Source organism: Salvelinus namaycush, chromosome 38 (assembly GCF_016432855.1).
Source record: "Salvelinus namaycush isolate Seneca chromosome 38, SaNama_1.0, whole genome shotgun sequence".
Lineage (NCBI taxonomy): Eukaryota > Metazoa > Chordata > Actinopteri > Salmoniformes > Salmonidae > Salvelinus > Salvelinus namaycush.
Window position 1 is genome coordinate 12,970,888 of NC_052344.1, and position 27,339 is coordinate 12,998,226.

The 27,339-nt window shown below is 42.6% G+C and overlaps 1 protein-coding gene across 1 annotated transcript in view; it reads left to right on the forward strand.

The window, feature by feature from the left end:
• LOC120031842 (voltage-dependent calcium channel subunit alpha-2/delta-1-like) overlaps positions 1–27,339 on the forward strand; it is a 60,828-nt gene that overhangs the window by 10,585 nt on the left and 22,904 nt on the right. The window contains exons 7-22 of the mRNA XM_038977661.1: positions 43–201; positions 1,343–1,453; positions 2,056–2,134; positions 2,392–2,441; positions 2,698–2,787; positions 7,908–7,988; positions 9,397–9,480; positions 9,595–9,669; positions 13,135–13,206; positions 13,318–13,389; positions 13,485–13,546; positions 17,028–17,104; positions 22,772–22,832; positions 23,436–23,533; positions 26,657–26,738; positions 26,989–27,051. Coding sequence (XP_038833589.1) covers positions 43–201; positions 1,343–1,453; positions 2,056–2,134; positions 2,392–2,441; positions 2,698–2,787; positions 7,908–7,988; positions 9,397–9,480; positions 9,595–9,669; positions 13,135–13,206; positions 13,318–13,389; positions 13,485–13,546; positions 17,028–17,104; positions 22,772–22,832; positions 23,436–23,533; positions 26,657–26,738; positions 26,989–27,051 — 1,316 coding nt within the window. The remainder of the gene's footprint in view (positions 1–42; positions 202–1,342; positions 1,454–2,055; positions 2,135–2,391; positions 2,442–2,697; positions 2,788–7,907; positions 7,989–9,396; positions 9,481–9,594; positions 9,670–13,134; positions 13,207–13,317; positions 13,390–13,484; positions 13,547–17,027; positions 17,105–22,771; positions 22,833–23,435; positions 23,534–26,656; positions 26,739–26,988; positions 27,052–27,339) is intronic.

The following is a 27,339-nucleotide window of genomic DNA, read 5'->3' on the forward strand; positions in this document are numbered from 1 at the left end:
TCTCTCTCCCTCCCCCTCCCTCTGTCCCTCTGTCTGGTACAGTTCAATGATAAAGCGGTGAAGGCGGCGTGCTTTCAGAACCTGGTCCAGGCCAACGTGCGGAACAAGAGGTTCCTGAAGGATGCTGTGCGGAACATCTCAGCCAAGGGCATCACAAACTACAAAGGCGGCTTCGAGTTGGCCTTCGAGCAGCTCTCATCGGTAGGGGATGAGAGTGTGTGTGTGTGTGTGCTATAGTTTGCTGTGTTTGAATGTATGCACGTACATGCGTGTGTGCATGAGGTTGTGTTAGTTAGGAGGGACTGTGGTGTGGCGTGTGTGAGTGTGAGTGTGTGAGTGCATTCAAGAGAGTGAGCGAGAAAGCGAGAGGAAAAGAAGAGGGAGGGAGAGAGGCATGGCCAGTGTGTCTACAAAACATTAAACATATCCCTTGTATTTTTCCATTCCAACTCTTCAGACTTTGTGTCGCCTGGGTTTTCCCTGTTTTCCATTAGCCCACGTGGTTGATGTAACTCGATGAAATTGAGACATTAGATTAGCTTGAATGATGAGAATAACAATGGAAACACAAGCTATAGTACTAGTAATCGCCCCAGAGGAGACCACCTGTTATTGTTGTCACGTATCGCCATCTGCTGGTGATTTTGGCCATTTCACTCTTCTATTTGTTTCTAATCACTTGGGTCGTAATTCATTTGGTCACACCGTAGCAAAACGTTTGTTATTGGACAAATTCAGGTAGTCTCTCTCCCTGTTTCAGTCCATTTTCCTCCATTTGGTTCCTAATAAATAGGACCCTAATGGCGATACATTAAACCTTTTTCCATCAAACCTTATTTTGATGGGGTGCCCACTTTCATAAATTAAATTAAATGATTTGTAAAAAGGAAGGTCAGCACTCTTAGAATGAAGTTTATTTAAAGTAAAATAAGTGGATTTAATTGGCAATGTTTTGTTCAGGTCTGACCTTTTCAATTCAATAAATCTTAATTGTCCCATCCTAAAGGTCAATTAGTTTGAGTACAACAAATACAAGACCTGGGGAAATATTGGTTCAAGACGCAATAAAATGATCTTTCAATAACTGATTTATTTTCTGATGGTTTGTAAATACACAGTGCATCGTAAACCTAATCACTGTGCTTCAGTCATTTAAATTACATAAAATGTATGTTGTGTTGTTTTCTCCCCCCCCCCCCCCCCCCCCCCCGTCTCTGTGTCCCTACTCGTCCTCTCTCTCGTTCTCTCTCTGTGCTGTGTCCCCACTCCCCCCTCTCTCTCTTTCTCTCTCTGTGAACCCACTCTTTCTATCCCCCTCCGTCATCCCCCTCTCTCTCTCTAGTTGAACGTGACCCAGGGCAGGGCGTTGTGTAACAAGATCATCATGCTGTTCACTGACGGAGGAGAGGAGAGGGCCCAGGAGATCTTCCAGAAGTATAACGCTGACAAAAAGGTTGTCTGAGAGATGGAGACGTCTCCTACACACAGACATAAGGAACCCTCAGGAAGAGGAGGTTCTGTGGATAGTTTACATGATCCTGGGGAAGATCTCCATCAGAGGAGTTGCTGCTACAGGATGCATTCTGTTGTGCATAAATCAAAGCGCTTCAATTACTCAATGATACAGATGTGTTTATCACGGGGGGCTGGTTGCACCTTAATTGGGGAGGACGGACTCATGGTAATGGCTGCAACAGAATCCATGGAATAGTATTCGAACACATCAAATACATATTTTCCTAGTGTCTGATACCATTCCAGTCACTCCATTCCAGTCATTATTATGAGCCGTCCTCCCCTCACCAGCCTCCTGAGGTGTGTATATTTCTTCATAATCGGCCGTATACTGTGTAAATGTGTTTGGTAAGCAGAGTGTAGAAATCCCAGGGCAACGGGTGGACTAGTGTTTCCATCTCTTGCTAGATAATACACACCAACATATACTGTACATACTGTAGAGATATACAAGTCATATGCATACACTGAAACATACTGTACACAGATACATACATGTTAAATCTATTTATGACCCTTGACCCTATGTTGACCCTTTAGGTGCGGATATTCACGTTCTCAGTCGGCCAACACAACTATGACAAAGGACCAATCCAGTGGATGGCCTGCACCAACAAAGGTACGCAACACACATACGTCATGGCCCTGCCTGAATACTACATCCTTCCTACCTATTTCATATGATTAGATTAGGAAAAGCAATGTGTCCACACTAATGCTTTTACAGTAGGACCATGTCAGACAAGAGACTACTTCCAGGAAGAGAACAAGGATGCATTGTCATGGAATTCAATCAGAGCCAAAGTCTGCCATACTGTGTCCTGGTATGTTATATTGTAAATGATGACGTGTAAAGGTGAAATACTTGCGTTCCAGGGTACTATTATGAAATCCCCTCCATCGGTGCTATCAGGATCAACACTCAGGTAAACAGTAATCAAATAGATCTTAAAACACTGAAGTCTAAACTCAACTATAAGATGCAAACCTTGCTTTGGTGCAAATGTTCAGTAAATCTGGCACGTTGTAGTAATGCTATACAGCGTTTCTACAGTTCTTTAGAGTTTGTGTCTGATGCCCTCTAGTGGTCATATGATACACCTCTCTATATAGTCATGCTATTCAATGCACAGCAGTGATTGTTTCATTGGTTTGGTCTGATTCCTCTCTCACACACAACAGGAGTACCTGGATGTACTGGGAAGGCCCATGGTCAAAGCAAACAACAAGGCCAAGCAGGTTCAATGGACCAACGTTTACCAGGACGCACTGGTACGTTACACCAACTGACACAATATTGAACGGGGGATCAAATATGAACCAACAGCAGTGGTGTGAATATAGTTACAGTATCAGAAATAGTGTGAAGTTGTATTCTGAATGGTTACAGTGAAGATGGGTGAAGTGTGTACACTTCAGGGTTGGAGTCAATTCCACAAATGCAATTCTAGATCAATTCTCTCCCTGTAAATTCCATTGAATTAAATTCAAAATACAGGTCAGTCTTTGAATTCAGAGATAATTCAATTCCTCTCAATTCCAAATTCCAAGAATTAAATTCCCTAATTCAATATTATCCCCAACAATTCCACAAATTCCAACTCAAATTCAATTCCCTCAGACTTTCAGGCTGGTCATGTCACTGTTCAGACAGCCTAGCTGTACAGGAAATATAGGAACACAGGTTGAAATGTTTCAGAACAAATCCTACAGTACACTTTTACACCATCCACTCCATTAACCCTTGTGTGGTGTTCATGTTTTTCTTATTGATGGACCCACATTATTGGGTTTTTAAAGTGTACCGGAGTTGGGATCAAGTTTACATTAAAGTGTACCAGGGTTGGGGTCAAGTTTACATTAAAGTGTACCAGAGTTGGGATCAAGTTTACATTAAAGTGTACCAGAGTTGGGATCAAGTTTACATTAAAGTGTACCAGGGTTGGGGTCAAGTTTACATTAAAGTGTACCAGAGTTGGGATCAAGTTTACATTAAAGTGTACCAGAGTTGGGATCAAGTTTACATTAAAGTGTACCAGGGTTGGGATCAAGTTTACATTCAAGTGTACCGGAGTTGGGATCAAGTTTACATTAAAGTGTACCAGGGTTGGGGTCAAGTTTACATCAAAGTGTACCAGAGTTGGGATCAAGTTTACATTAAAGTGTACCAGGGTTGGGGTCAAGTTTACATTAAAGTGTACCAGGGTTGGGATCAAGTTTACATTCAAGTGTACCAGGGTTGGGGTCAAGTTTACATTAAAGTGTACCAGGGTTGGGGTCAAGTTTACATTAAAGTGTACCAGGGTTGGGGTCAAGTTTACATTAAAGTGTACCAGAGTTGGGATCAAGTTTACATTAAAGTGTACCAGAGATGGGATGAAGTTTACATTAAAGTGTACCAGGGTTGGGGTCAAGTTTACATTAAAGTGTACCAGAGTTGGGATCAAGTTTACATTAAAGTGTACAAGGGTTGAGGTCAAGTTTACATTAAAGTGTACCAGGGTTGAGGTCAAGTTTACATTAAAGTGTACCAGGGTTGGGGTCAAGTTTACATTAAAGTGTACCAGAGTTGGGATCAAGTTTACATTAAAGTGTACCAGGGTTGGGGTCAAGTTTACATTAAAGTGTACCAGAGTTGGGATCAAGTTTACATTAAAGTGTACCAGAGTTGGGGTCAAGTTTACATTAAAGTGTACCAGGGTTGAGGTCAAGTTTACATTAAAGTGTACCAGGGTTGGGGTCAAGTTTACATTAAAGTGTACCAGAGTTGGGATCAAGTTTACATTAAAGTGTACCAGAGTTGGGATCAAGTTTACATTAAAGTGTACCAGAGTTGGGGTCAAGTTTACATTAAAGTGTACCAGGGTTGGGGTCAAGTTAACATTAAAGTGTACCAGAGTTGGGATCAAGTTTACATTAAAGTGTACCAGGGTTGAGGTCAAGTTTACATTAAAGTGTACCAGGGTTGAGGTCAAGTTTACATTAAAGTGTACCAGGGTTGGGGTCAAGTTTACATTAAAGTGTACCAGAGTTGGGATCAAGTTTACATTAAAGTGTACCAGGGTTGGGGTCAAGTTTACATTAAAGTGTACCAGAGTTGGGATCAAGTTTACATTAAAGTGTACCAAGGTTGGGGTCAAGTTTACATTAAAGTGTACCAGGGTTGGGGTCAAGTTTACATTAAATTGTACCAGGGTTGGGGTCAAGTTTACTATAAAGTGTACCAGAGTTGGGGTCAAGTTTACATTAAACTGTACCAGAGTTGGGGTCATTTCCAATTTAAACTGAAATTCCAATTCAATTCTTGAATTCACTCGTGGAGAATTTACTTTGAAATAAATTTGAATGACATTTTTTCAAGTTATGTAATTGGAATATTTTTACTTTTTTATTGGAATTGAATTGGAAATGTAAAAACATTTAATATTTTGGAATTTAATTGGAATTCAATATTTGTACATATTTGTACAACTTTACCCCAACCCTGGAGGGTAGAACTAAACTTGGGTGTCAAAGGCTTCAAATAGTGAAGCAAATGTACTTCCCAATACTACAGTACCACCAGCCAAGACACTGTTGACTATGGTTAATGCACATACTGTATATAAACTTGCTAAGGGTGTCCGAGAGTCCAACTAGTGACGCAAATACAATTTTCCAATACAAACACCAGATACCTAGTTCTAGAAATATCACGTATCAAGTTCATATTTTACATGAACACACACTTTCTGGTTCTAGAAATAGCTCATATCAAGTTCAAGTTTTGTATGAACTTCAACAGTGGATAAGGCAAGGACCGAGTGCACTGAAACAAGCTGTCAAAATATACGTGTAATATAAATCAACCAGTATTGATTTCTATTGAACAGCAGCGGAGCCAAGTCAGAAACAACCCAGCACACACGGTGGGACGTTGGCTTCAGAACAATATTTATACTGAACAAAAATATAAACGCAACATGCAACAATTTCAAAGATTTTACTGAGTTACAGTTCATATAAGAAAATCAATCAATAAAAAATGTCACTAGGCCCTAATCTATGGATTTCACATGACTGGGAATACAGATATGTATCTGTTGGTCACAGAGACCTTAAAAAAGGTAGGGGCATGGATCAGAAACCAGTCAGTATCTGGTGTGACCACCATTTGCCTCATGCAGCGCGACACATCTCCTTCGCATAGAGTTGATCAGGCTGTGGATTGTGAACTGTGGAATGTTGTCCCACTCCTCTTCAATGGCTGTGCGAAGTTGCTGGATATTGGCAGGAACTGGAACACGCTGTTGTACACTTCAATCCAGAGCATCCCAAACATGCTCAATGGGTGACATGTCTGGTAAGTATGCAAGCCATGAAAGAACTGGGAAATGTTCAGCTTCCAGGAATTGTGCACAGATCTTTGCAATATGGGGCTGTGCATTATTATGCTGAAACAGGAGGTGATGGTGCGAATGAATGGCATGACAATGGGCCTTAGGATCTCGTCACGGTATCTCTGTGCATTCAAATTGCCATCGATAAAATGCAATTGTGTTCGTAGTCCGTAGCTTATGCCTGGTCAGACCATAAACCCACCGCCACCATGGGGCACTCTGTTCACACAACATTGACATCAGCAAACCGCTCACCCACACAACGCATACACGTGGTCTGCGGTTGTGAGGCCGGTTGGACTTTCTCTAAAATGACGTTGGAGGCGGCTTATGGTAGATAAATTAACATAAAATGATCTGGCAACAGTCAGCATGCCATCTGTGGCATTGTGTTGTGACAAAACCGCACATTTTAGAATGGCTTTTTATTGTCTCCAGCGCAAGGTGCACCTGTGTAATGATCATGCTGTTTAATCAGCTTCTTGATATGCCACATCTGTCAAGTGGATAGATTATCTTGGCAAAGGAGAAACACTCAGTAACAGGGATGTAAACAAATTTGTATACAAAATCTAAGAGAAATAAGCTTTTTGTGCCAACGTAAAATTTCTGGGATCTTTTATTTCAGCTCGTGAAACATGGCACCAAAACTTTCCATGTTGCGTTTATATTTTTGTTTTGTATATAACGTGAAGTTGGAGACATAGCAAGATGGATGTATAGTGTCAAATCCAACAGCATGACACAGTCTCAGTGCAATAAGGACATCTGATTCCAGATTGCACCATGACAGATTCAGAGGTCATTGCACATTTCCAGTTAGCACACATAACACGATGAAGACCATCCAGACACACTAGAGAGATGGTGTCTTCCCTGTCGTGGTGATGGAGGCTGTCCACCTCATTACTGGAAACAGATGCTTCTCCAGCCACACGTCACAATAGCGGCCCACTGTGTGTGCTCACACACACACACACAAGCAAACCGGCACTCACACACATACACACACACCACATGGCCCTGTGTCTGGTTACCTGCAAAGACATGTCATTTTGAGTCCATTCATTTCGGGGAAGATTTATTTTTCGTTTTTTTTCCGGATCGTTCCATAGTAAACAATGTTATATGATGGAACATGGAAACGTGACGTTTTCTCTATCGGATGCACTTTCATCCCTTATCCACTGTTTAAGTCAGGACGCAACTTGACTTTGATATGAGCTACTTTTAGAACTAGACAGCTGGTGTTTGTATTAGAAGGGTGTTTGCGTCACTAGTTGCACTCTGACACACAGAGCAAGTTTATAATACAGTATCTACACTTACCATAGTCAACAGCTTGACACCCTGTGTATGCCTTGTTGTCCCCAAATTCACACTGTAAATACTACCCTGCACAGCTTCCCATTATTTCTGCTATTTGTATTTATAACTAGATAGCTGGTGTTTGTATTGGAAAGTGTATTTGCGTCATTAATTACCCTCTCTGACACCAATGGAAACTTAGTTTTATGGACTCTCACTCTAATCAGTCTTGTGGTCTTGCTCCACAGGGCTAGTACATTAGCCTGGTCCCATATCTGCTTGTGCTTGAGTTTACAACACAAACAGATATGGGACCAGGCTACTATTTCATTACAAGTACTATTCTTACCCATAGACTATAGTACATGAACACAACCTACACCAGTATACAGTACATGTGCATAGAGAATACATACCAGAGGAGGCTGGTGGGAGGACTTATAGGAGGATGGGCTCATTGTAATGGCTGGAATGGATTCAATGGAACGGTATTAAACGCATCAAACATATTGAAACCACATGTTTGTCTCCGTTCCATTGATTCCATTCCAGCCATTACAATGAGCCCATCCTCCTATAGCTCCTCCCACCAGCCTCAACTGGTGCATATTATACCTGTTGTTATCAGTCTGATAAGACCGGTAGGGGTGTTGACATGCTGTTCTAAAGGAGACTGACTGAAAATACATGTGATCTGGTTTACAGGAGCTGGGTCTGGTGATCACAGGAACACTTCCAGTCTTCAACAAGACCAACACCAAAGCTGACAAAGAGAGGGGACTACAGGTACAGCGCTGACTGGCTGGCTGGCTGGCTGACTGACTGGCTGGCTGGCTGATTGATTGACTGGCTGGCTGGCTGGTTGACTGGCTGGCTGGCTGGTTGACTGACTGGTTGACTGACTTGCTGACTGACTGGCTGGCTGACTGGCTGGTTGACTGACTGGTTGACTGACTGGCTGTATGACTGACTGACCGACTGGCTGGCTGGTTGACTAACTGACTGGCTGGTTGACTGCTTACTTGCTTACTTACTAATTTACTTGCATTCCCGCAATGAGCTTTCAGAAGTGTGTTTGATTTGCACAGCAGTATGTCCCAGAAGCAGGGAGTTGATGACCTCTCAGCCAGGTTCACCTCCAGAACTGAACGCTGGGTCACACCACAGGACTGGGAACAGTGCGTTAACTGCCTTGCTCAGGGGCAGAACAACATGTTTTTACCTTGTCAGCTCGGCAGTCGATTACGATGTGGGTCCTTTCTTCCTCTACTATCTCCTTGTTGAGGTACTTGTCAGCCATTTTGCTGATATAGTGTCACTCTTCAAAGGCTGCCCACTCTGTGCCACAGGAAGCAACGGCATCTGATAACAGTAGCTAACTGCTTCAAGATGATGCTATTTGGTATTTTGGTATTTTATTAGGATCCTCATTAGTTGTTGTGAAATCCTCAGCTACTCTTGCTGGGATCCACACAAAACATAGACAATTAGTGGACAAGAACAGCTCATGGACAGAACTACATACATTTAAAAACAGCACACATAGCCTACGTATCAATACATGGATGGTGTTTGATGGACCTGTAATGACTAAAGCCAGGCTGAGAATGACTCGTTAATGAGTCACAGTAACAACAAGGATTTCTAAAGGACATTTTTTATCTCCACTGTGCTCTTTACTTTGGAAATGTTTTTTAAAGTCGCCAAGGGACTTGAGTCATCGGAGTAAAATTGTTTTTGTGAATGCCTGATGTGTGTGTGAAGCACTAGGGGTCCCTCTGAGTGATATACTACTGTGTGTGTGAAGCACTAGGGGTCCCTTTGAGTAATATACTGCTGTGTGTGTGAAGCACTAGGGGTCCCTCTGAGTGATATACTACTGTGTGTGTGAAGCACTAGGGGTCCCTCTGAGTGATATACTACTGTGTGTGTGAAGCACTAGGGGTCCCTCTGAGTGATATACTGCTGTGTGTGTGAAGCACTAGGGGTCCCTCTGAGTGATATCCTACTGTGTGTGTGAAGCACTAGGGGTCCCTCTGAGTGATATACTACTGTGTGTGTGAAGCACTAGGGGTCCCTCTGAGTGATATACTACTGTGTGTGTGTGAAGCACTAGGGGTCCCTCTGAGTGAGGTACTATATAAGGCTTTGTTTTGGTCTCATACCACTTTTCCTTGTTTGTTTTTTCTCCCAGAGGCCCCAAAACCAGCTGATTCTGGGAGTGATGGCTATCGATGTGTCTCTGGACGACATCAAAAGACTAACGCCAAGATTTACAGTAAGTACACACACACACTAACACATACCCACATAGCCTATGTTAAGTATCCAGAACACCATCAATACCATCGACACACACACTAACTATCCCGTCTCTTTCTATCTCTTGTAGTTTGGACCAAATGGCTATTACTTTGCCATTGACCCCAACGGTTACGTCTTGCTGCATCCCAACCTCTGCCCAAAGGTACAGCACACACACACACACACACACACACACACACACACACACACACACACACACACACACACACACACACACACACACACACACACACACACACACACACACACACACACACACACACACAAAACTACAACACTCATCTGTTCCTTTAATCACAGTATGCTGCACAACCTTGTTAAGCAAAGCCCCAATATATCTGTTAGCAAGGCATGGGAGATTTAGCAGCCTGGCGTTAGCCTACCGTTAGCCTAGTGTTAGGCTAGCATAGCTTAGCATTACCCTAGCGTAGCCTAGCCACCCTTAGCACTAGGGGAAGCTAGCCAAACAAAGCTATCTCGGAAAAGGTCACCATATGGGTTTGTGTAGAGAAGGTTTGCGAGGGACACTTCATGATTTCCACACAACAAACAGAGGGAGAACATGGAGTTTACGCCTACGTAGCCATGTGTTTCACATCAGTCTTTAGTTTAAGGTCTGCCTCACAGCTTTCCCGTAAACTGCCCTGAGGAAATATGTCACTGGTGTTCTTGTATCAAAACATCATTACTGTGCATTAAATAAAAACACAAGTATGGGTAAAGACTTCAGATACATGCTGTGGTTTGGTGATATTAACTGACTTGCCTAGATAAAGAAAGATCTAATTAATTATATATACAGCTCCACATTGATCTGGTACTCCCTGTATATAGCGCCATTCTTGTGTATTTTGTTTAATTCCTCGTGTTAGTTACTATTTTATATTATTATTATTTTAACTCTGCATCGTTGAGAAAGGTTAGTTAGCAAGCATTTCACTGTAAAGTCTACACAAGTTGTTTTCAGCACGTGATGAATATAATTGTATTTGATATTTGGTGAAAACTTGAAGGTGACAACTTGTGGTTTTCCCAACAATCTTTCAATCCAATCCAAGTCACTTTAAGAACAAATTCTTATTTACAATGACAGCTTAGGAACGGTTGGTTAACTGCCTTGTTCAGGGGCAGAACGACAGATTTTTAACTTGTCAGCTCAGGGATTCGATCTAGCAACTTTTCTGTTACTGGCCCAATGCTCTAACCACTAGGCTACCTGCCGCTCTATATATATAGTGAGTACCAGTACCAGATCAATGTAGAGCTATATACAGGGATTACCAGTACCAGATCAATGTGGAGCTATATACAGGGAGTACCAGTACCAGATCAATGTAGAGCTATATACAGGGAGTACCAGTACCAGATCAATGTGGAGCTATATACAGGGAGTACCAGTACCAGATCAATGTGGAGCTATATACAGGGAGTACCAGTACCAGATCAATGTGGAGCTATATACAGGGAGTACCAGTACCAGATCAATGTGGATCTATGTACAGGGAGTACCCGTACCAGATCAATGTGGAGCTATATACAGGGAGTACCAGTACCAGATCAATGTGCAGAGGTACGAGGTATTTGAGGTAGATATGTACATGAAGCCAGGGTAAAGTGACTAGGCATCCGGATAGATAATAATAAGGTATTTGAGGTAGATATGTACATGAAGGCAGGGTAAAGTGACTAGGCATCAGGATAGATAATAATAAGGTATTTGAGGTAGATATGTACATGAAGCCAGGGTAAAGTGACTAGGCATCCGGATAGATAATAATAAGGTATTTGAGGTAGATATGTACATGAAGGCAGGGTAAAGTGACTAGGCATCAGGATAGATAATAATAAGGTATTTGAGGTAGATATGTACATGAAGCCAGGGTAAAGTGACTAGGCATCCGGATAGATAATAATAAGGTATTTGAGGTAGATATGTACATGAAGGCAGGGTAAAGTGACTTGGCATCAGGATAGATAATAATAAGGTATTTGAGGTAGATATGTACATGAAGCCAGGGTAAAGTGACTAGGCATCAGGATAGATAATAATAAGGTATTTGAGGTAGATATGTACATGAAGCCAGGGTAAAGTGACTAGACATCAGGATAGATAATAATAAGGTATTTGAGGTAGATATGTACATGAAGGCAGGGTAAAGTGACTAGACATCAGGATAGATAATAATAAGGTATTTGAGGTAGATATGTACATGAAGGCAGGGTAAAGTGACTAGACATCAGGATAGATAATAATAAGGTATTTGAGGTAGATATGTACATGAAGCCAGGGTAAAGTGACTTGGCATCAGGATAGATAATAATAAGGTATTTGAGGTAGATATGTACATGAAGGCAGGATAAAGTGACTTGGCATCAGGATAGATAATAATAAGGTATTTGAGGTAGATATGTACATGAAGCCAGGGTAAAGTGACTTGGCATCAGGATAGATAATAATAAGGTATTTGAGGTAGATATGTACATGAAGGCAGGATAAAGTGACTAGGCATCAGGATAGATAATAATAAGGTATTTGATGTAGATATGTACATGAAGCCAGGGTAAAGTGACTAGGCATCAGGATAGATAATAATAAGGTATTTGAGGTAGATATGTACATGAAGGCAGGATAAAGTGACTAGGCATCAGGATAGATAATAATAAGGTATTTGAGGTAGATATGTACATGAAGGCAGGATAAAGTGACTAGGCATCAGGATAGATAATAATAAGGTACCTGAGGTAGATATCAAATTGTATTTGTCACATGCACCGAATACAACATGAGCCAGACCTTACAGTGAAATGCTTACTTACAAGCCCTTAACCAACAATGCAGTTTTAAGAAAAATAAGTGTTAAGAAAGTATATACTAAAAGAAACTGAAGTAAAAAATGTATAAAAACAAAATTAAAAAGAAGAAAATAGAAAAATAACAGATAATTAAAGAGCAACAACAAAATAACAGTAGCGAGGCTGTATACAAGGGGTACCGGTACAGAGTCAATGTGCGGAGCACAGGTTAGTTGAGGTAATATGTACATGTAGGTAGAGGTAAAGTGATAAGTACATGAAGACAGGGTAAAGTTGGCACATAGCTTATCTTTGTATGTTTGTGTTTGTACCTTGTCTGTATTAAATGGTTTGTTTAGCTCCTGTTAATATCTCAACTCCTATTTCATAAAGTTTGTTTTGGAGTTCTGGTGCTGTATCTGTCTAGGCTCATGATGAAGGGTTCACGGACAAAGATTGAGACAAATCCTGACTGGAAATCATTTTAATCTGGACATAGGGAAATGTTTGCATGACTAATTGGCAGTAAGCAAAATAACCATAATATTTCAAATAGACAGGTAGGCTGTTTTTTTTCACAGGTCTGTTCTCTATTGCATGACTAATGCCACCCTTAAAGGTCATTTCACATAGACTGTCTTAAATAATTCCTGGGTGAACTCTTTCCTGGGTTGATTCAATCTATAAAACACTCTCTGCACTCTCTGTCTCTCTCTCACTCTCTCTTACTCTGTCTCGCACTTTCTCTCTCGCTCTCTGTCTCTCGCTCTCTGTCTCGCACTCTCTGTCTCGCACTCTCTGTCTCGCACTCTAGAATCCTAAATTTCAGGAGCCTGTAACTCTGGACTTCCTGGACGCTGAGCTGGAGGATGAGATTAAAGTAGAGGTAAGATGGAGACCACTGACGGTCTTCTTCAATGCTTCCACCTTTGTGTCCACATTCTATCCTGTTGTGGGTTGAACTTGCTCCTAAGAGCTAAGTGTTTTTTGTCCTCAGATAAGAACGAACATGATTAATGGAGAAACCGGCCACCGCACCGTACACACACTAGTGAAGTCCCAGGATGAGGTAAACTAAAACATGATGGAAAAACAAAAACACATTTTTAGACTATTTCGGGGTGAGCTGTCCCTTTGGTGACAAATGTGTGTTCTGCTCCACAGCGGTACATAGACCGAAGCGAAAGATTGTACACATATGCCCCTGTAAAGGGTACAGATTACAGGTAACAGCTACATGTACTGTATTTGTACCCCTACCTGTGTATACCATGTACAGTATTCATTTTTAGGGCCTTGAGTTTTTATTCTGACCACGTGACTTGACCAAGAAAACTCTCATGGGTCAAGAGTCTGGAGTTTTACCTGGTCAAGGCATATAACTAGGTTCCATAAAAACTCAGGGCCCTATCTAGAAGAACAATAGGGGTCACTGTTTTCATCTCTTATGACTACTAGTAGTGCACTGACACCTGATCAATGCAACCGCTTGAGAGGTTGTGGCCATAGAGAATAACAGGGGCTTCTAGTGGCCAAAAGGCAGTTTTAGCACAGGTAGCGCCATTGAGGGCTTCCAACATTTTAACGCAGATAGAACAATGAGCCAGATTTTTCACCGGAAGTGTAAATTTGAAGTTTCCTGGTGACATTTCCACTCGCCACCAAAAATGGTGATGAGAGGAAGCCCAGTGGCAGGCAGTGGGAGAAGATGGAGCTGGATGGATTTTGGCCGACATTCTGATAATTTCTCATCGATTTTTAAGCATTTGATACAGTTTTCTGTCCCCAAATCTAGAATATTTTACAGAGTGGACTATGTTTTCTAGACTACCCTTTGCCAAGGTTTCAAAATGTTTCGTTGTTTAGAAGGGGTGTAAGGGCGAATTGAGCTATTGCACATGCACACTTCAGAGTATGTGTTCCCTAAGGGAAATATTCAAATACATGCTAGAACACGCCAATGGGATCTCGCTAGCTCGTGCTTGTCTCTGTCCACCTCCTTGCTTGTTCTGCCCACTATAATGAATTTGCTCCCATTGGAAATGACAGTCTGTGGTCTATCTTGGGTTAGTTATGCAAATCTCAGATTTTAATGTAGTCAACTGGGTGGACATCCAACTTCATTGACTGATCCCTCCTGGTGACCCTGTTGGAGTCATGTCCAACCGGGTCATCAGGAGGAATCAGCCAATTGTGAAGAAGAAAATGTACTACTTCGAAATGGAGATTGCCTCAATGACGCTGCCCATGCTGTAACAGACACAATAATGGCACAGATACAAAGATGAGTCCTCTATCTATCTCTATGGTTGTGACTAGACGGAGTACAGATATGCCCGGAATTGACTTTTCGTAGCAAGTTAGGAGAGCGTTTTAACTAATCCTAACCTTAACCCAATTCTCTTAACCTGTTAAGTGAATTCTCCTAACCTGCTGCGTAAGTTCTCATAACCTGCTACAAACAAAGTAACTTCTGGTTGTAGCTGTGTACCACCTAGTCAAAACCGTCTTGAGACAGTCCTAAATGTGTGTACCACCTAGTCAAACCCTCTTGAGACAGTCCTAAATGTGTGTGTACCACCTAGTCCAAACCCTTTTGAGACTGTCCTAAATGTGTGTGTACCACCTAGTCCAAACCCTTTTGAGACTGTCCTATATGTGTGTGTACCACCTAGTCCAAACCCTTTTGAGACTGTCCTATATGTGTGTGTACCACCTAGTCAAAACCCTCTTGAGACAGTCCTAAATGGTTGTGTACCACCTAGTCAAAACCCTTTTGAGACTGTCCTATATGTGTGTGTACCACCTAGTCAAAACCCTCTTGAGACAGTCCTAAATGTGTGTGTACCACCTAGTCAAACCCTCTTGAGACAGTCCTAAATGTGTGTGTACCACCTAGTCAAAACCCTTTTGAGACTGTCCTATATGTGTGTGTACCACCTAGTCCAAACTCTTTTGAGACAGTCCTAAATGTGTGTGTACCACCTAGTCAAAACCCTCTTGAGACAGTCCTAAATGTGTGTGTACCACCTAGTCCAAACCCTTTTGAGACTGTCCTATATGTGTGTGTACCACCTAGTCCAAACCCTTTTGAGACTGTCCTAAATGTGTGTGTACCACCTAGTCCAAACCATTTTGAGACTGTCCTATATGTGTGTGTACCACCTAGTCCAAACCCTTTTGAGACTGTCCTATATGTGTGTGTACCACCTAGTCCAAACCCTTTTGAGACTGTCCTATATGTGTGTGTACCACCTAGTCCAAACTCTTTTGAGACTGTCCTATATGTGTGTGTACCACCTAGTCCAAACCCTTTTGAGACTGTCCTATATGTGTGTGTACCACCTAGTCCAAACCCTTTTGAGACTGTCCTAAATGTGTGTGTACCACCTAGTCCAAACCCTTTTGAGACTGTCCTATATGTGTGTGTACCACCTAGTCCAAACCCTTTTTGAGACTGTCCTATATGTGTGTGTACCACCTAGTCCAAACCCTTTTGAGACTGTCCTATATGTGTGTGTACCACCTAGTCCAAACCCTCTTGAGACTGTCCTATATGTGTGTGTACCATCTAGTCCAAACCCTTTTGAGACTGTCCTATATGTGTGTGTACCATCTAGTCCAAACCCTTTTGAGACTGTCCTATATGTGTGTGTACCGCCTAGTCCAAACCCTCTTGAGACTGTCCTAAATGTGTGTGTACCACCTAGTCCAAACCCTTTTGAGACTGTCCTATATGTGTGTGTACCACCTAGTCCAAACCCTTTTGAGACTGTCCTATATGTGTGTGTACCTCCTAGTCCAAACCCTTTTGAGACTGTCCTATATGTGTGTGTACCACCTAGTCCAAACCCTTTTGAGACTGTCCTATATGTGTGTGTACCACCTAGTCTAAACCCTTTTGAGACTGTCCTATATGTGTGTGTACCACCTAGTCCAAACCCTCTTGAGACTGTCCTATATGTGTGTGTACCACCTAGTCCAAACCCTTTTGAGACTGTCCTATATGTGTGTGTACCGCCTAGTCCAAACCCTTTTGAGACTGTCCTAAATGTGTGTGTACCACCTAGTCCAAACCCTTTTGAGACTGTCCTAAATGTGTGTGTACCACCTAGTCCAAACCCTTTTGAGACTGTCCTAAATGTGTGTGTACCACCTAGTCCAAACCCTTTTGAGACTGTCCTATATGTGTGTGTACCACCTAGTCCAAACCCTTTTGAGACTGTCCGTAATGTGTGTGTACCACCTAGTCCAAACCCTTTTGAGACTGTCCTATATGTGTGTGTACCACCTAGTCCAAACCCTTTTGAGACTGTCCTATATGTGTGTGTACCACCTAGTCCAAACCCTTTTGAGACTGTCCTATATGTGTGCACTAAACTGGAGCATGCAGATATCTGGAGCAAAATAAGAAATATTGCATTTGAATGGGGAATGATAACATTTACAAAGTTGCGAGGAGTGAACTGTACATATGATAAATGTACTTGTAAAAAAAAGTTACAAAGCAAATGTGTTTTTTGTTAGAACTGTGCAAAATATGAAAATGTCGTGGTGTGTGTGTGTGTGGCATGTAAGTGTGTGTGCACCTATTCATCTCTGTGCGTGTGCACCTATTCGTGTGTGCCTATTATTCTGTGTGTGTGTGTGTGTGTGTGTGTGTGTGTGTGTGTGTGTGGTGTGTGTGTGTGTGTGTGCTCCTCCCAGTCTAGCCTTGGTCCTTCCAGTGTACAGCCTGCATTACATCCACACTACTATCGGAGACACCATCACCCAGGCCAAATGTAAGTAGCATTCTAAATCACTTTAACCTCCAGACCTATATCAAGGCACAACCTTTTATGCAGTAAACATTTCCTTTGCATATACAATCGTGGCCAAAAGTTTTGAAATGACACAAATATTAATTTTCACAAAGTCTGCTGCCTCAGTTTGTATGATGGCAATTTGCATATTCTCCAGAATGTTATGAAGAGTGATCAGATGAATTGCAATTAATTGCAAAGTCCCTCTTTGCCATGCAAATGAACTGAATCCCCCAAAAACATTTCCACTGCATTTCAGCCCTGCCACAAAAGGACCAGCTGACATCATGTCAGTGATTCTCTCGTTAACACAGGTGTGAGTGTTGACGAGGACAAGGCTGAAGATCACTCTGTCATGCTGATTGAGTTTGAATAACAGACTGGAAGCTTCAAAAGGAGGGTGGTGCTTGGAATCATCGTTCTTCCTCTGTCAAACATGGTTACTTGCAAGGAAACACGTGCCGTCATCATTGCTTTGCACAAAAAAGGGCTTCACAGGCAAGGATATTGCTGCCAGTAAGATTGCACCTAAATCAACCATTTATCGGATCATCAAGAACTTCAAGGAGAGCGGTTCAATTGTTGTGAAGAAGGTTTCAGGGCGCCCAAGAAAGTCCAGCATGCGCCAGGACCATCTCCTAAAGTTGATTCAGCTGCGGGATCGGGGCACCACCAGTACAGAGCTTGCTCAGGAATGGCAGCAGGCAGGTGTGAGTGCATCTGCACGCACAGTGAGGCGAAGACTATTGGAGGATGGCCTGGTGTCAAGAAGGGCAGCAAAGAAGACACTTCTCTCCAGGATAAACAAAAGGGACAGACTGATATTCTGCAAAAGGTACAGGGATTGGACTGCTGAGGACTGGGGTAAAGTCATTTTCTCTGAATCCCCTTTCCGATTGTTTGGGGCATCTGTAAAAAAGCTTGTCCGGAGAAGACACAGTGAGCGCTACCATCAGTCCTGTGTCATGCCAACAGTAAAGCATCCTGAGACCATTCATGTGTGGGGTTGCTTCTCAGCCAAGGGAGTGGGCTCACTCACAATTTTGCCTAAGAACACAGCCAGGAATAAAGAATGGTACAAACACATCCTCCAAGAGAAACTTCTCCAAACCATCCAGGAACAGTTTGGTGACGAACAATACCTTTTCCAGCATGATGGAGCACCTTGCCATGAGGCAAAAGTGATAATAAAGTGGCTCGGGGAACAAAACATTGATACTTTGGGTCCATGGCCAAGAAACTCCCCAGACCTTAATCCCATTGAGAACTTGTGGTCAATCCTCAAGAGGCAGGTGGACAAACAAAAACCCACAAATTCCGACAAACTCCAAGCATTGATTATGCAAGAATGGGCTGCCATCAGTCAGGATGTGGCCCAGAAGTTAATTGACAGCATGCCAGGGCGGATTGCAGAGGTCTTGAAAAAGAAGGTCAACACTGCAAATATTGACTCTTTGCATCAACTTCATGTAATTTTCATTAAAAGCCTTTGACACTTATGAAATGCTTGTAATTATACTTCAGTATTCCATAGTAACATCTAACAAAAATATCTAAAGACACTGAGGCAGCAGACTTTGTGAAAATTTATATTTGTGTCATTCTCAGAACTTTTGGCCGCAAATGTAGACAGAATGACAAAACACATTTGTCAGATGGCAATGACATTTAAATGTATACCACATAGGGGTTAAAGGAAGCCTCACTTTTCAGCTTGTCTGTGAGCACAAACACACTCCCTCTCTCTCATTCGCTCTCTCTCACACACTACACTTATTGTCACATGTGTACAAACTCCCCTCTCATGTCCCCTTCAAGCTGTGAGATTCCCATTAGTCAAATCATTGTGTGTTGTTAGTCAGTCATTGGGTTAGGATGATGGGTCTTCCATAGGAAGGTCTGTGTTTCTGTCTTCGTGGTCTGGTTATCTCCTGTGGGTCTGTTTTATTCCCCTCTCCACACTCCACTGTCCCTTAACACTGGGATACACATACACACACACACACACACACACACACACACACACACACACACACACACACACACACACACACACACACACACACACACACACACACACACACACACACACACACACACACACACACACACATACATACATGCACATATACACACATATACACAGGTCTTCCTGGGAAGTTCAGTTTGTCTGGGTACCTCCTGTGGGTCTGTTCGGTCCCCCATGCGCACACACAGACACACAATCTGTCTTACTTTCCTACCAGTCAGTCCCTTAGCTGATTGGGACGGTCCCTGAGTTGATCATCTGTCTTCTGCAGTAAAACGGGAAACCCGTTTCTCATACATCCTGTTCAAGCTGCAATGTTCTTATTCAACATTCAGAAGAATAAAATATTGTGTACCCCTGTTTGCTTCTTTCCTGTCCCCTTCTCTTTCCCGCTCCCCCTTCCCTCCTTCCTCTCCTCTCCTGCTGACCTTCTCACCCCTGTCTTCTCCGTGTGTTGGAACCCCCTCAGTGGAATTGGGCAAGTATTCTCCTCCTGTACCTTACCTCACACCTTCCCTGTCCTCCTGCGCTCACACCTGTAACATGATGAACTACAGTACCCATAATGCTCTGTTGTATCTTAGTGAAGACGTTCCTGGAACTAACATAATTGTGTCCCATCTCCTTACCAATACAACACCCTTCCTCTAGGCACACTGTCTATCTCTCTTCAACACTAGATTTGCAACTTTTCTGTTTACACTAACCTTCATGTGGTGTGGCCAAAGCCACATTCTTGCTTCCTGTGTAAGTGCAGATATTAGCATACCGTAAATACTGTAGTATATAGGCAAACCAAATGCTGTCTGCTGGTATTAGGGTAATGAATGTAATTTTTGCAGGGACATGTGGTGTGGGGGGGGGGGGTATGTCATGTAGTTGCCTCCCTCACTTCCTCCGGAGGTAGTGTGGGAGACATCTCCTAAAGAGAAAATCTAGATCTGTCTCTTTACACTACAGTATCTCTCCTGGACCTAGATTGTGTCATCAAAGTAGTGTAGTGTAAAGAGGTCCATAGTAGTGTAATGATGTTGTGACATACAAGAATCTGAGTCATGTAGATAGGGGTCTTATAACTGATTTAGATAGTGTTTGATCACACTGATTCAGCCCCTAGTCTGACCACACACAAGGAGAGCCTTGCATGCGATGCTGCTGCCCAATAGTGAGTGTGTGTATAAGTGTGTATTTTCACAAGCCTCTGTATGCATGTTGTTTATCCCACCTGCCCCAATGGCACTCAGATGTGGCTTTGCACTAACCCTCTAGAGTCTAGCTAGCAGGAAGAACAGAGGGGAGGATGTTTGCATTATTTTAAGGTGAACCCATAAAAGAGAAAGAGATGAGTGTTTGCCCAAAACATGACTGGACGGTTTCTCCCTTTTTTAGTTTCTCTTTTTTAATCATTCAGAGGTTTACAAGCTCGTAAAATAGTAGTCTTAATGAAAGACAGAAACCACCTCGTCCCCACAGAGCACCACCTCTCTCTCTCTCTCTCTCTCTCTCTCTCTCTCTCTCTGTCTCCCTCTCTCTCTGTCTCTGTCTCTCTCTGTCTCTCTCTGTCTCTCTCTGTCTCTCTCTGTCTCTCTCTCTCCTTTTGTGTGCACCAGTATCCTTTGCTATTGTCTCCCCTGTGTGTGGGTGTGTGTCTCATGTGGTCGCTGAGTCACATAACAGACTAACAGTCTACTTTATTGAGAGAGTGGCCATCCAAAACACATTTGGTTGGGGTAGGCTCCATTTAAATTCAGCCAGAACCGGAAGTGATTTGAAATTCCAATTCAAGAATCGAAAAATCCTTATTGACAATAATGACGCTGATTCGATTTGTGATTTCAATTCACTTCCTGGTTTGACTGTCTTGTAATGGTATCGGCTTGCCCAGCCCTGTAACTAAACTCTCCAACCTTTCACCTTTCACCCCTAATTGTACAAATACTGTACAATTGAATATCACTCTAGGTTGCATGTTGACATTCTAAGTGTATGTGATTGCCATGGAACGTTTGCTTTCAACATGGTTTCCACATCTTTCAGTGGAGTTCCCTAAAACATGTCTCTGGTTCATTGAAAATCTGTGTATCTGTGTGTGTCTTTTGTGTTTGTATACATTCATTCACATTCTTAAAGACACTGTAGGTGGAGGCAATCTATGATTTCAAAAAAAGTGACAAAATAAACATGGGGCTGTCATTAATGTCTTTTAAATTAGACTTCATGTAATTGAAGTATTGACGATGTACCAAGAATCTACACATGGACATCATTATTTTCCAACAATTACTACCAAAGACCTCACGTACTAGTCTAAAGTCTAGCCCATGAGGTCATGACGAATACCGCACCACAATATAATAATAATAAGCACCATATTTTAAACAATATCAAGGTAATATCCAAGCAATACAACAGGATGATGTTCCATGATGAATGTCTCTTCTATTCCTTTCCATGGCATTGTCGTATGAATACATTACTCAACACTAATAACCCCATGGATTCATCATTACCACTGTATTACAGTACAGAAAATATGATGATAATGGTAATTGAAATCAGTGCATTGAAAGCAATGCAATGTTATCGCTAGAATGCTCATTTTAAACCCTCTCGTTGCGTGCCCCTTGTAGCTTGATCTGTCAACATTTACATTTTGAGAAGAAACCTTTTGATGGGAATGCAATATTTTTATTCAAGGCCTCGCTCTGTGAATAAAATATATTGTTGACCTTTGACCCTTGTGGTTTTACCCTGTTTTTTTCTACTTTCCTTCCCTCCTTCCTTCCCTCGTTCACCCATGGGGACGCATCTCTCTTTCACATACTCTCTCTGCGGGGATTTTGTCCACTCCAGGGGATGAGGGCAAGTATTTTTTTCTCCTCTTGTCTCTCTCCTCCTGTTCTAAGAGTCGTGTCTGTCTGCTGTTTTTCCCAGCATGCATAGGGAAGTCATTCCCACGCCAAGGTTCCATGTTGCCCACACGACCTGATTTACATCTGTTCATTAGAGATTGTCTCATACTTTCTTTTTCTCTGCTGTGCACTGCTATCCGTAGATTTTTCTAGACCTAGTTCTAGTCACAGTCAACAAAGTATAAACCCTTTACATAGAGTGTATTTCCTGTATCGTCTTCTATGCTACCTAACCTCGTCTTTACCATAGTATTTACCACCTTTAAGATACAAACTTCTAAGAGCCAAGCTCCTTGGGTGGGGGGGTACGGTCACCCTGTGACGATGGACAGAGGAATGTATACCCCCACCATGCTTTAAAATGAGGAGTTGACAGACAACACTTAACTTACATTCATCAAAGCTGTATCTCTCTATCAGACATGGAGTCATGTGTCTATACAAACTGTGGACCGTCTAGGACTGGGGATTGTCTTCATGATGTCTGAATCACCATGGCCCATCAGTTGGCAGTCTACTATTACAGTCAACAGAAGTCATTTATTCCATCAGCCATGAATCTCATCAGCATCTGTATCAATCAATGGTCATCATGTTAACTTGACATGAGTTATGTGTGATACTCTTCTTCCGGTTCCAAGGTCTGTGTATATGAATGGCACAGAGAGATGTTTGTAGGACTCACAGCTTTCTGCTCTTCTACAGTCTCTGAAAGCCTGCAGGAAGACAAGTTTGAGGAGTATGGATACACTCTCATTGCACCAAGGTAAGAAGAGTGACTGTTCTTTTTAGAAAGGTTTATTTACAGGTAACTGACAAAATCAAGGAAACGCCTGAGTAAATGAGGGATAACAAAGTATATTGACAGCAGGTTCTTTCACACAGGTGTGGTTCCTGAGTTAATTAACATCCCATCATGCTTAGGGTCATGTATAAAAAATGCTGGGCAGGCCATTATTTTGGCTACCATGGCTATGCCCCCATAGGATGACAATGCCCCCATCCACAGGGCACGAGTGGTCACTGAATTGTTTGTTGAGCATGAAAACCATATTCCATTGCTGTCTCAGTCACCAGATCTCAACCTAATTGAACACTTATGGGAGATTCTGGAGCGGTTCCTGAGACAGCTTTTTCCACCATCAACAAAACACAGAATTATGGAATTTCTTGTGCAAGAATAGTGTCGCATCCCTCCAATAGAGTTCCAGACACTTGTAGAATCTATGACAAGGCGCATTGAAGCTGTTCTGGCTCGTGGTGGCCCAACGCCCTATTAAGACACTTTATGTTGGTGTTTCCTATATTTTGGCAGTTACCTGTACATATAAATGTATAAGATTTGAGTTCGTTTTTTTTCATCCCATAGGGAGTATTGTAAGGATCTGAAGCCGTCTAAAAACAACACAGAGTTCCTGATGGACTTCAACGAGTACATCGACAGGAAGACTCCCAACAACCCACTGTGTGAGTAGCTAAGACCAGGGACAACCAAACACCTTCCCTGGGTTTCTCCCTTCCAACAAAGAGTAGCTAAGACCAGGGACAACCAGACACCTTCCCTGGGTTTCTCCCTTCCAACAAAGAGTAGCTAAGACCAGGGACAACCAGACACCTTCCCTGAGTTTCTCACTTCCAACAAAGAGTAGCTAAGACCAGGGACAATCAGACACCTTACCTAGGTTTATCCCTTCCAACAAAGAGTGGCTAAGACCAGGGACAATCGGACACCTTCCCTGGGTTTATCCCTTCCAACGAAGAGTAGCTAATACCAGGGACAACCAGACACCTTCCCTGGGTTTCTCTCTTCCAACAAAGAGTAGCTAAGACCAGGGACAATCGGACACCTTCCCTGGGTTCATCCCTTCCAACGAATAGTAGCTAAGACCAGGGACAATCAAACACCTTACCTGGGTTTATCCCTTCCAACGAAGAGTAGCTGAGACCACGGACAACCAGACACCTTCCCTGGGTTTCTCCCTTCCAACAAAGAGTAGCTAAGACCAGGGACAACCAGACACCTTCCCATGGTTTCTCACTTCCAACAAAGAGTGGCTAACACCAGGGACAATTAAAACCTTTCCTATGTTCCCTCTTCCAGCCACTAACCAACCACCATCCATGGGTTAACACTCACTGCTCAGAACTGGTGGTGAATAGATTGAGACATCAGTTACATTTTTACATTATTATTTTTTAACATATACATTACATGTAATGAAGCACTCTGAAATCAATTTTATGATGATCCTTTAATAATGATAATTTAGGCTCAACAAGTTACGTGAAACATTTTGGTTGTTAGACCGTTGTTCAGTGGGCACTAGAAGAGCATGGGTCTTGGACAGTATTGATGTCTTCATAGGAGGGATAACTGAACCTGTTCCCTGGGGTGCCTATAGTGAACCATAGGTCTGGATGTCTGGAGTGACTGCTAAGTGCTATGCAGTCTACTGTATACAGAAGAAAGACAGTCAGGTCTCTCAATCTGTAGAACCTCTCCCTCCTTGTGTTGGCCTGTTTGATCCTAACTCTAAAAGTCTGACCATCATACGTCTCAGGGCACATGTGTTAGATGCCTCGGCTTTGCCGCAACACACACACACAAACACACACACTCCACCAAGTTATATACCCCCACATACCCCACCTACTGGTCCAATTACTGTGTGTTTGTGAGAAAGACCAGAACCCCGTCGAGGTGAGAGTGCGAGCGGAGCAATAAAAGGGCCAAATCAGGCTTGCGCGCCGGAGCTTTCAGACCGATGGAGACTGAGTCTCCGACATCTGACCAATGCATTAGCAGTACATCACTCTCTGATATAATAGTAGACGTTAATTACTCGCCTCATTCCTTTCTTTTCCCCCTCAAGTGTTTCCTAGAAATGTAGCAATGTCACTCAAAGCTCATGTTTATTGGTCTGATGTGTTGGTTTGAAAAGTAGTACTCCGCCATCTCAATTGGAAAGATACTCAGTCCTTTTTTCTCTTTCAAGTTTGTCCTAGAAATGCAGCAATGTCTCTCAAAAGTAACGTTTATAAGCTTGATGTGTGGTCTAGTCAGATTTTTAGATTTGAAAAAAGTCACTTGAAACAATCAATTGGAAATAACCCTGTACAATTGGGATATTAGTTCACCGTAATTAGGATATTAGTTCCCTTAATTGTCCATTTCTGCTTGGGAGATTGATGGCCGTTCTCTGCAGGACTATAGACTGCTGTGTATACAGACCTTGTGGGATGTTTGGCATGGGTGGAGAGTGGGACATTACATGCTTTACTTGTTTAAGCCACTGCAGTGGCGGTGAAGTACATTAGAATTCCTGGCCTGCCTTCAATCAGAGGCCCCTAATGAAAACCACTGGGGCAGGTGGAGGGAACGGAGGGGGGGATAAAGTGTTACACCAGCTGTTTTCTCTGATGTGTGTGTGGTGTGTTGTAAATGGAGGGTTACTGAGTCTCAACGTTAATGGACTGGAGCAGCGAAGGCAACGGGTTCAAAGTGCGGCTCGCGACAAAAAAAACGGTCCCCCTTTGATCGCGTAGTAGTCTGTGTTCAGTTGAGTACGTTTGTGTTGTATTGGTCATGTCGGACGTCTCTGAAATGACTTGTTACATTCCCCCAAACACACTCCAAGTGCACTTCTTTATTAAGTACTAGTTAATGACTTTACCTCATAATAATATGGTGGCTCACGTTACAGGCTCACGTTACAGAAGATTCAGAGACTTGTTCTGCTATCATGACAGCATTGGATGACACCATTGGAGTGCATGACCTCACACACAACTTGGAAAACAAGATGGGAATGTGTTTTCCCATTTTATTCTTTCTATCCATAATCTGATACATCGTCTGATCCATCATCTCTTTATTTTATCCCTCTCTTTCTCTCTCTCTCTCTCTCTCTCTCTCTCTCTCACATTAATCTCTCTGTCACCATCTCTCTCTACCTCTCTCTCATCTTTACCTCCCTCCCTCCCTCGCTCTCTCTCTTTCTCTTGGTCTCCCCCTCTCATCCAACTCCTCCCACATTACTCTCTATCTCTCTGTCCCTTCCTCTTTCATCCCTCCCTCTCTATCTCTCTGACTCACGGTAGGCCTCTTGGTCAGCGTCTCAAAAACCAAAGGCAGGTTGACGTTTATTGTCATGAGTCTTGCCCTGAAGGCAGAACTGAGCAATATCCACTAGCTGGGCTAGCTGCAAAGTCAAAATGTGTGCTTTTTAAAATTTAAGGTTAGGATTAGGCATTAAGTTTAGCAGTGTGGTTAGGGTTAGGTTTACAATCGGATTTGCTGACTTTGTGGCTGTGGCAGCTAGTGAGCACTCTGCAGAGACGCCTCCAGGTCAAGATTCATGACAATAAATTCCAACCTGCAGACCAAACACACTGCTCTTATTAAGATGACTCAGTTTCATGGCCACTGTCTGAAGGTCAAAGAATAAAGCTAAATTGAATTGAAAAATAACGAAAATCCTCTATACCGACAAAGATCAGATACTGATCACTCAGCAGGCAGGTCAATGGGTTTCAGCCTTCTGTTATTATTGAATCAAGCCCAAGTGATGTTGGTTCCTTGTCTTTCAGGCAACGTGGATCTGGTGAACAGATTGTTGCTGGACGCTGGGATCACGTCAGACCTCGTCAAGCAGTGGAGAGATCAGATGCCGTGAGTCAACCAAACTATGCGCACGAAAGCACACAATCCACACACAAAAGCATCATTCTTGTTTTAATCAAGTAGATTTAACTAAAAGGTTGTGGTTTGTGAAAGTTTATTCCACCTAGCTATGAACACAAACAAGGAAAAACAGATACACATTGTCAGCTTGCATGATTTAAACATACATTTTTGTGTTGTAACATGATGCACTGAAGGACTGGATACTTTTGTCATTGAATTTTCCTATTCCTTTCAGAAATGGAGTCCTGGCCAGGTTTGTGGCCACTGATGGAGGAATCACTCGCATTTATCCCAAGAGGTATTCCTCAAGTTGATATGTGATGTTTTATCGCTCTATCTCCTTTTCTCTCTCAGCTCTCTCTCTCTCTCTCTCTCTCTCTCTCTCTCTCTCTCTCTCTCTCTCTCTCTCTCTCTCTCGCCTCTATCTCAGCGCTCTCTCTCTCTCTCTCAGCTCTCTCTCTCTCTCAGCACTCTCTCTCTCTCTCTCTCAGCTCTCTCTCTCTCTCAGCACTCTCTCTCTCTCTCTCTCGCCTCTCTCTCTCTCTCTCTCTCTCTCTCTCGCTCGCTCGCCTCTCTCTCAGCTCTC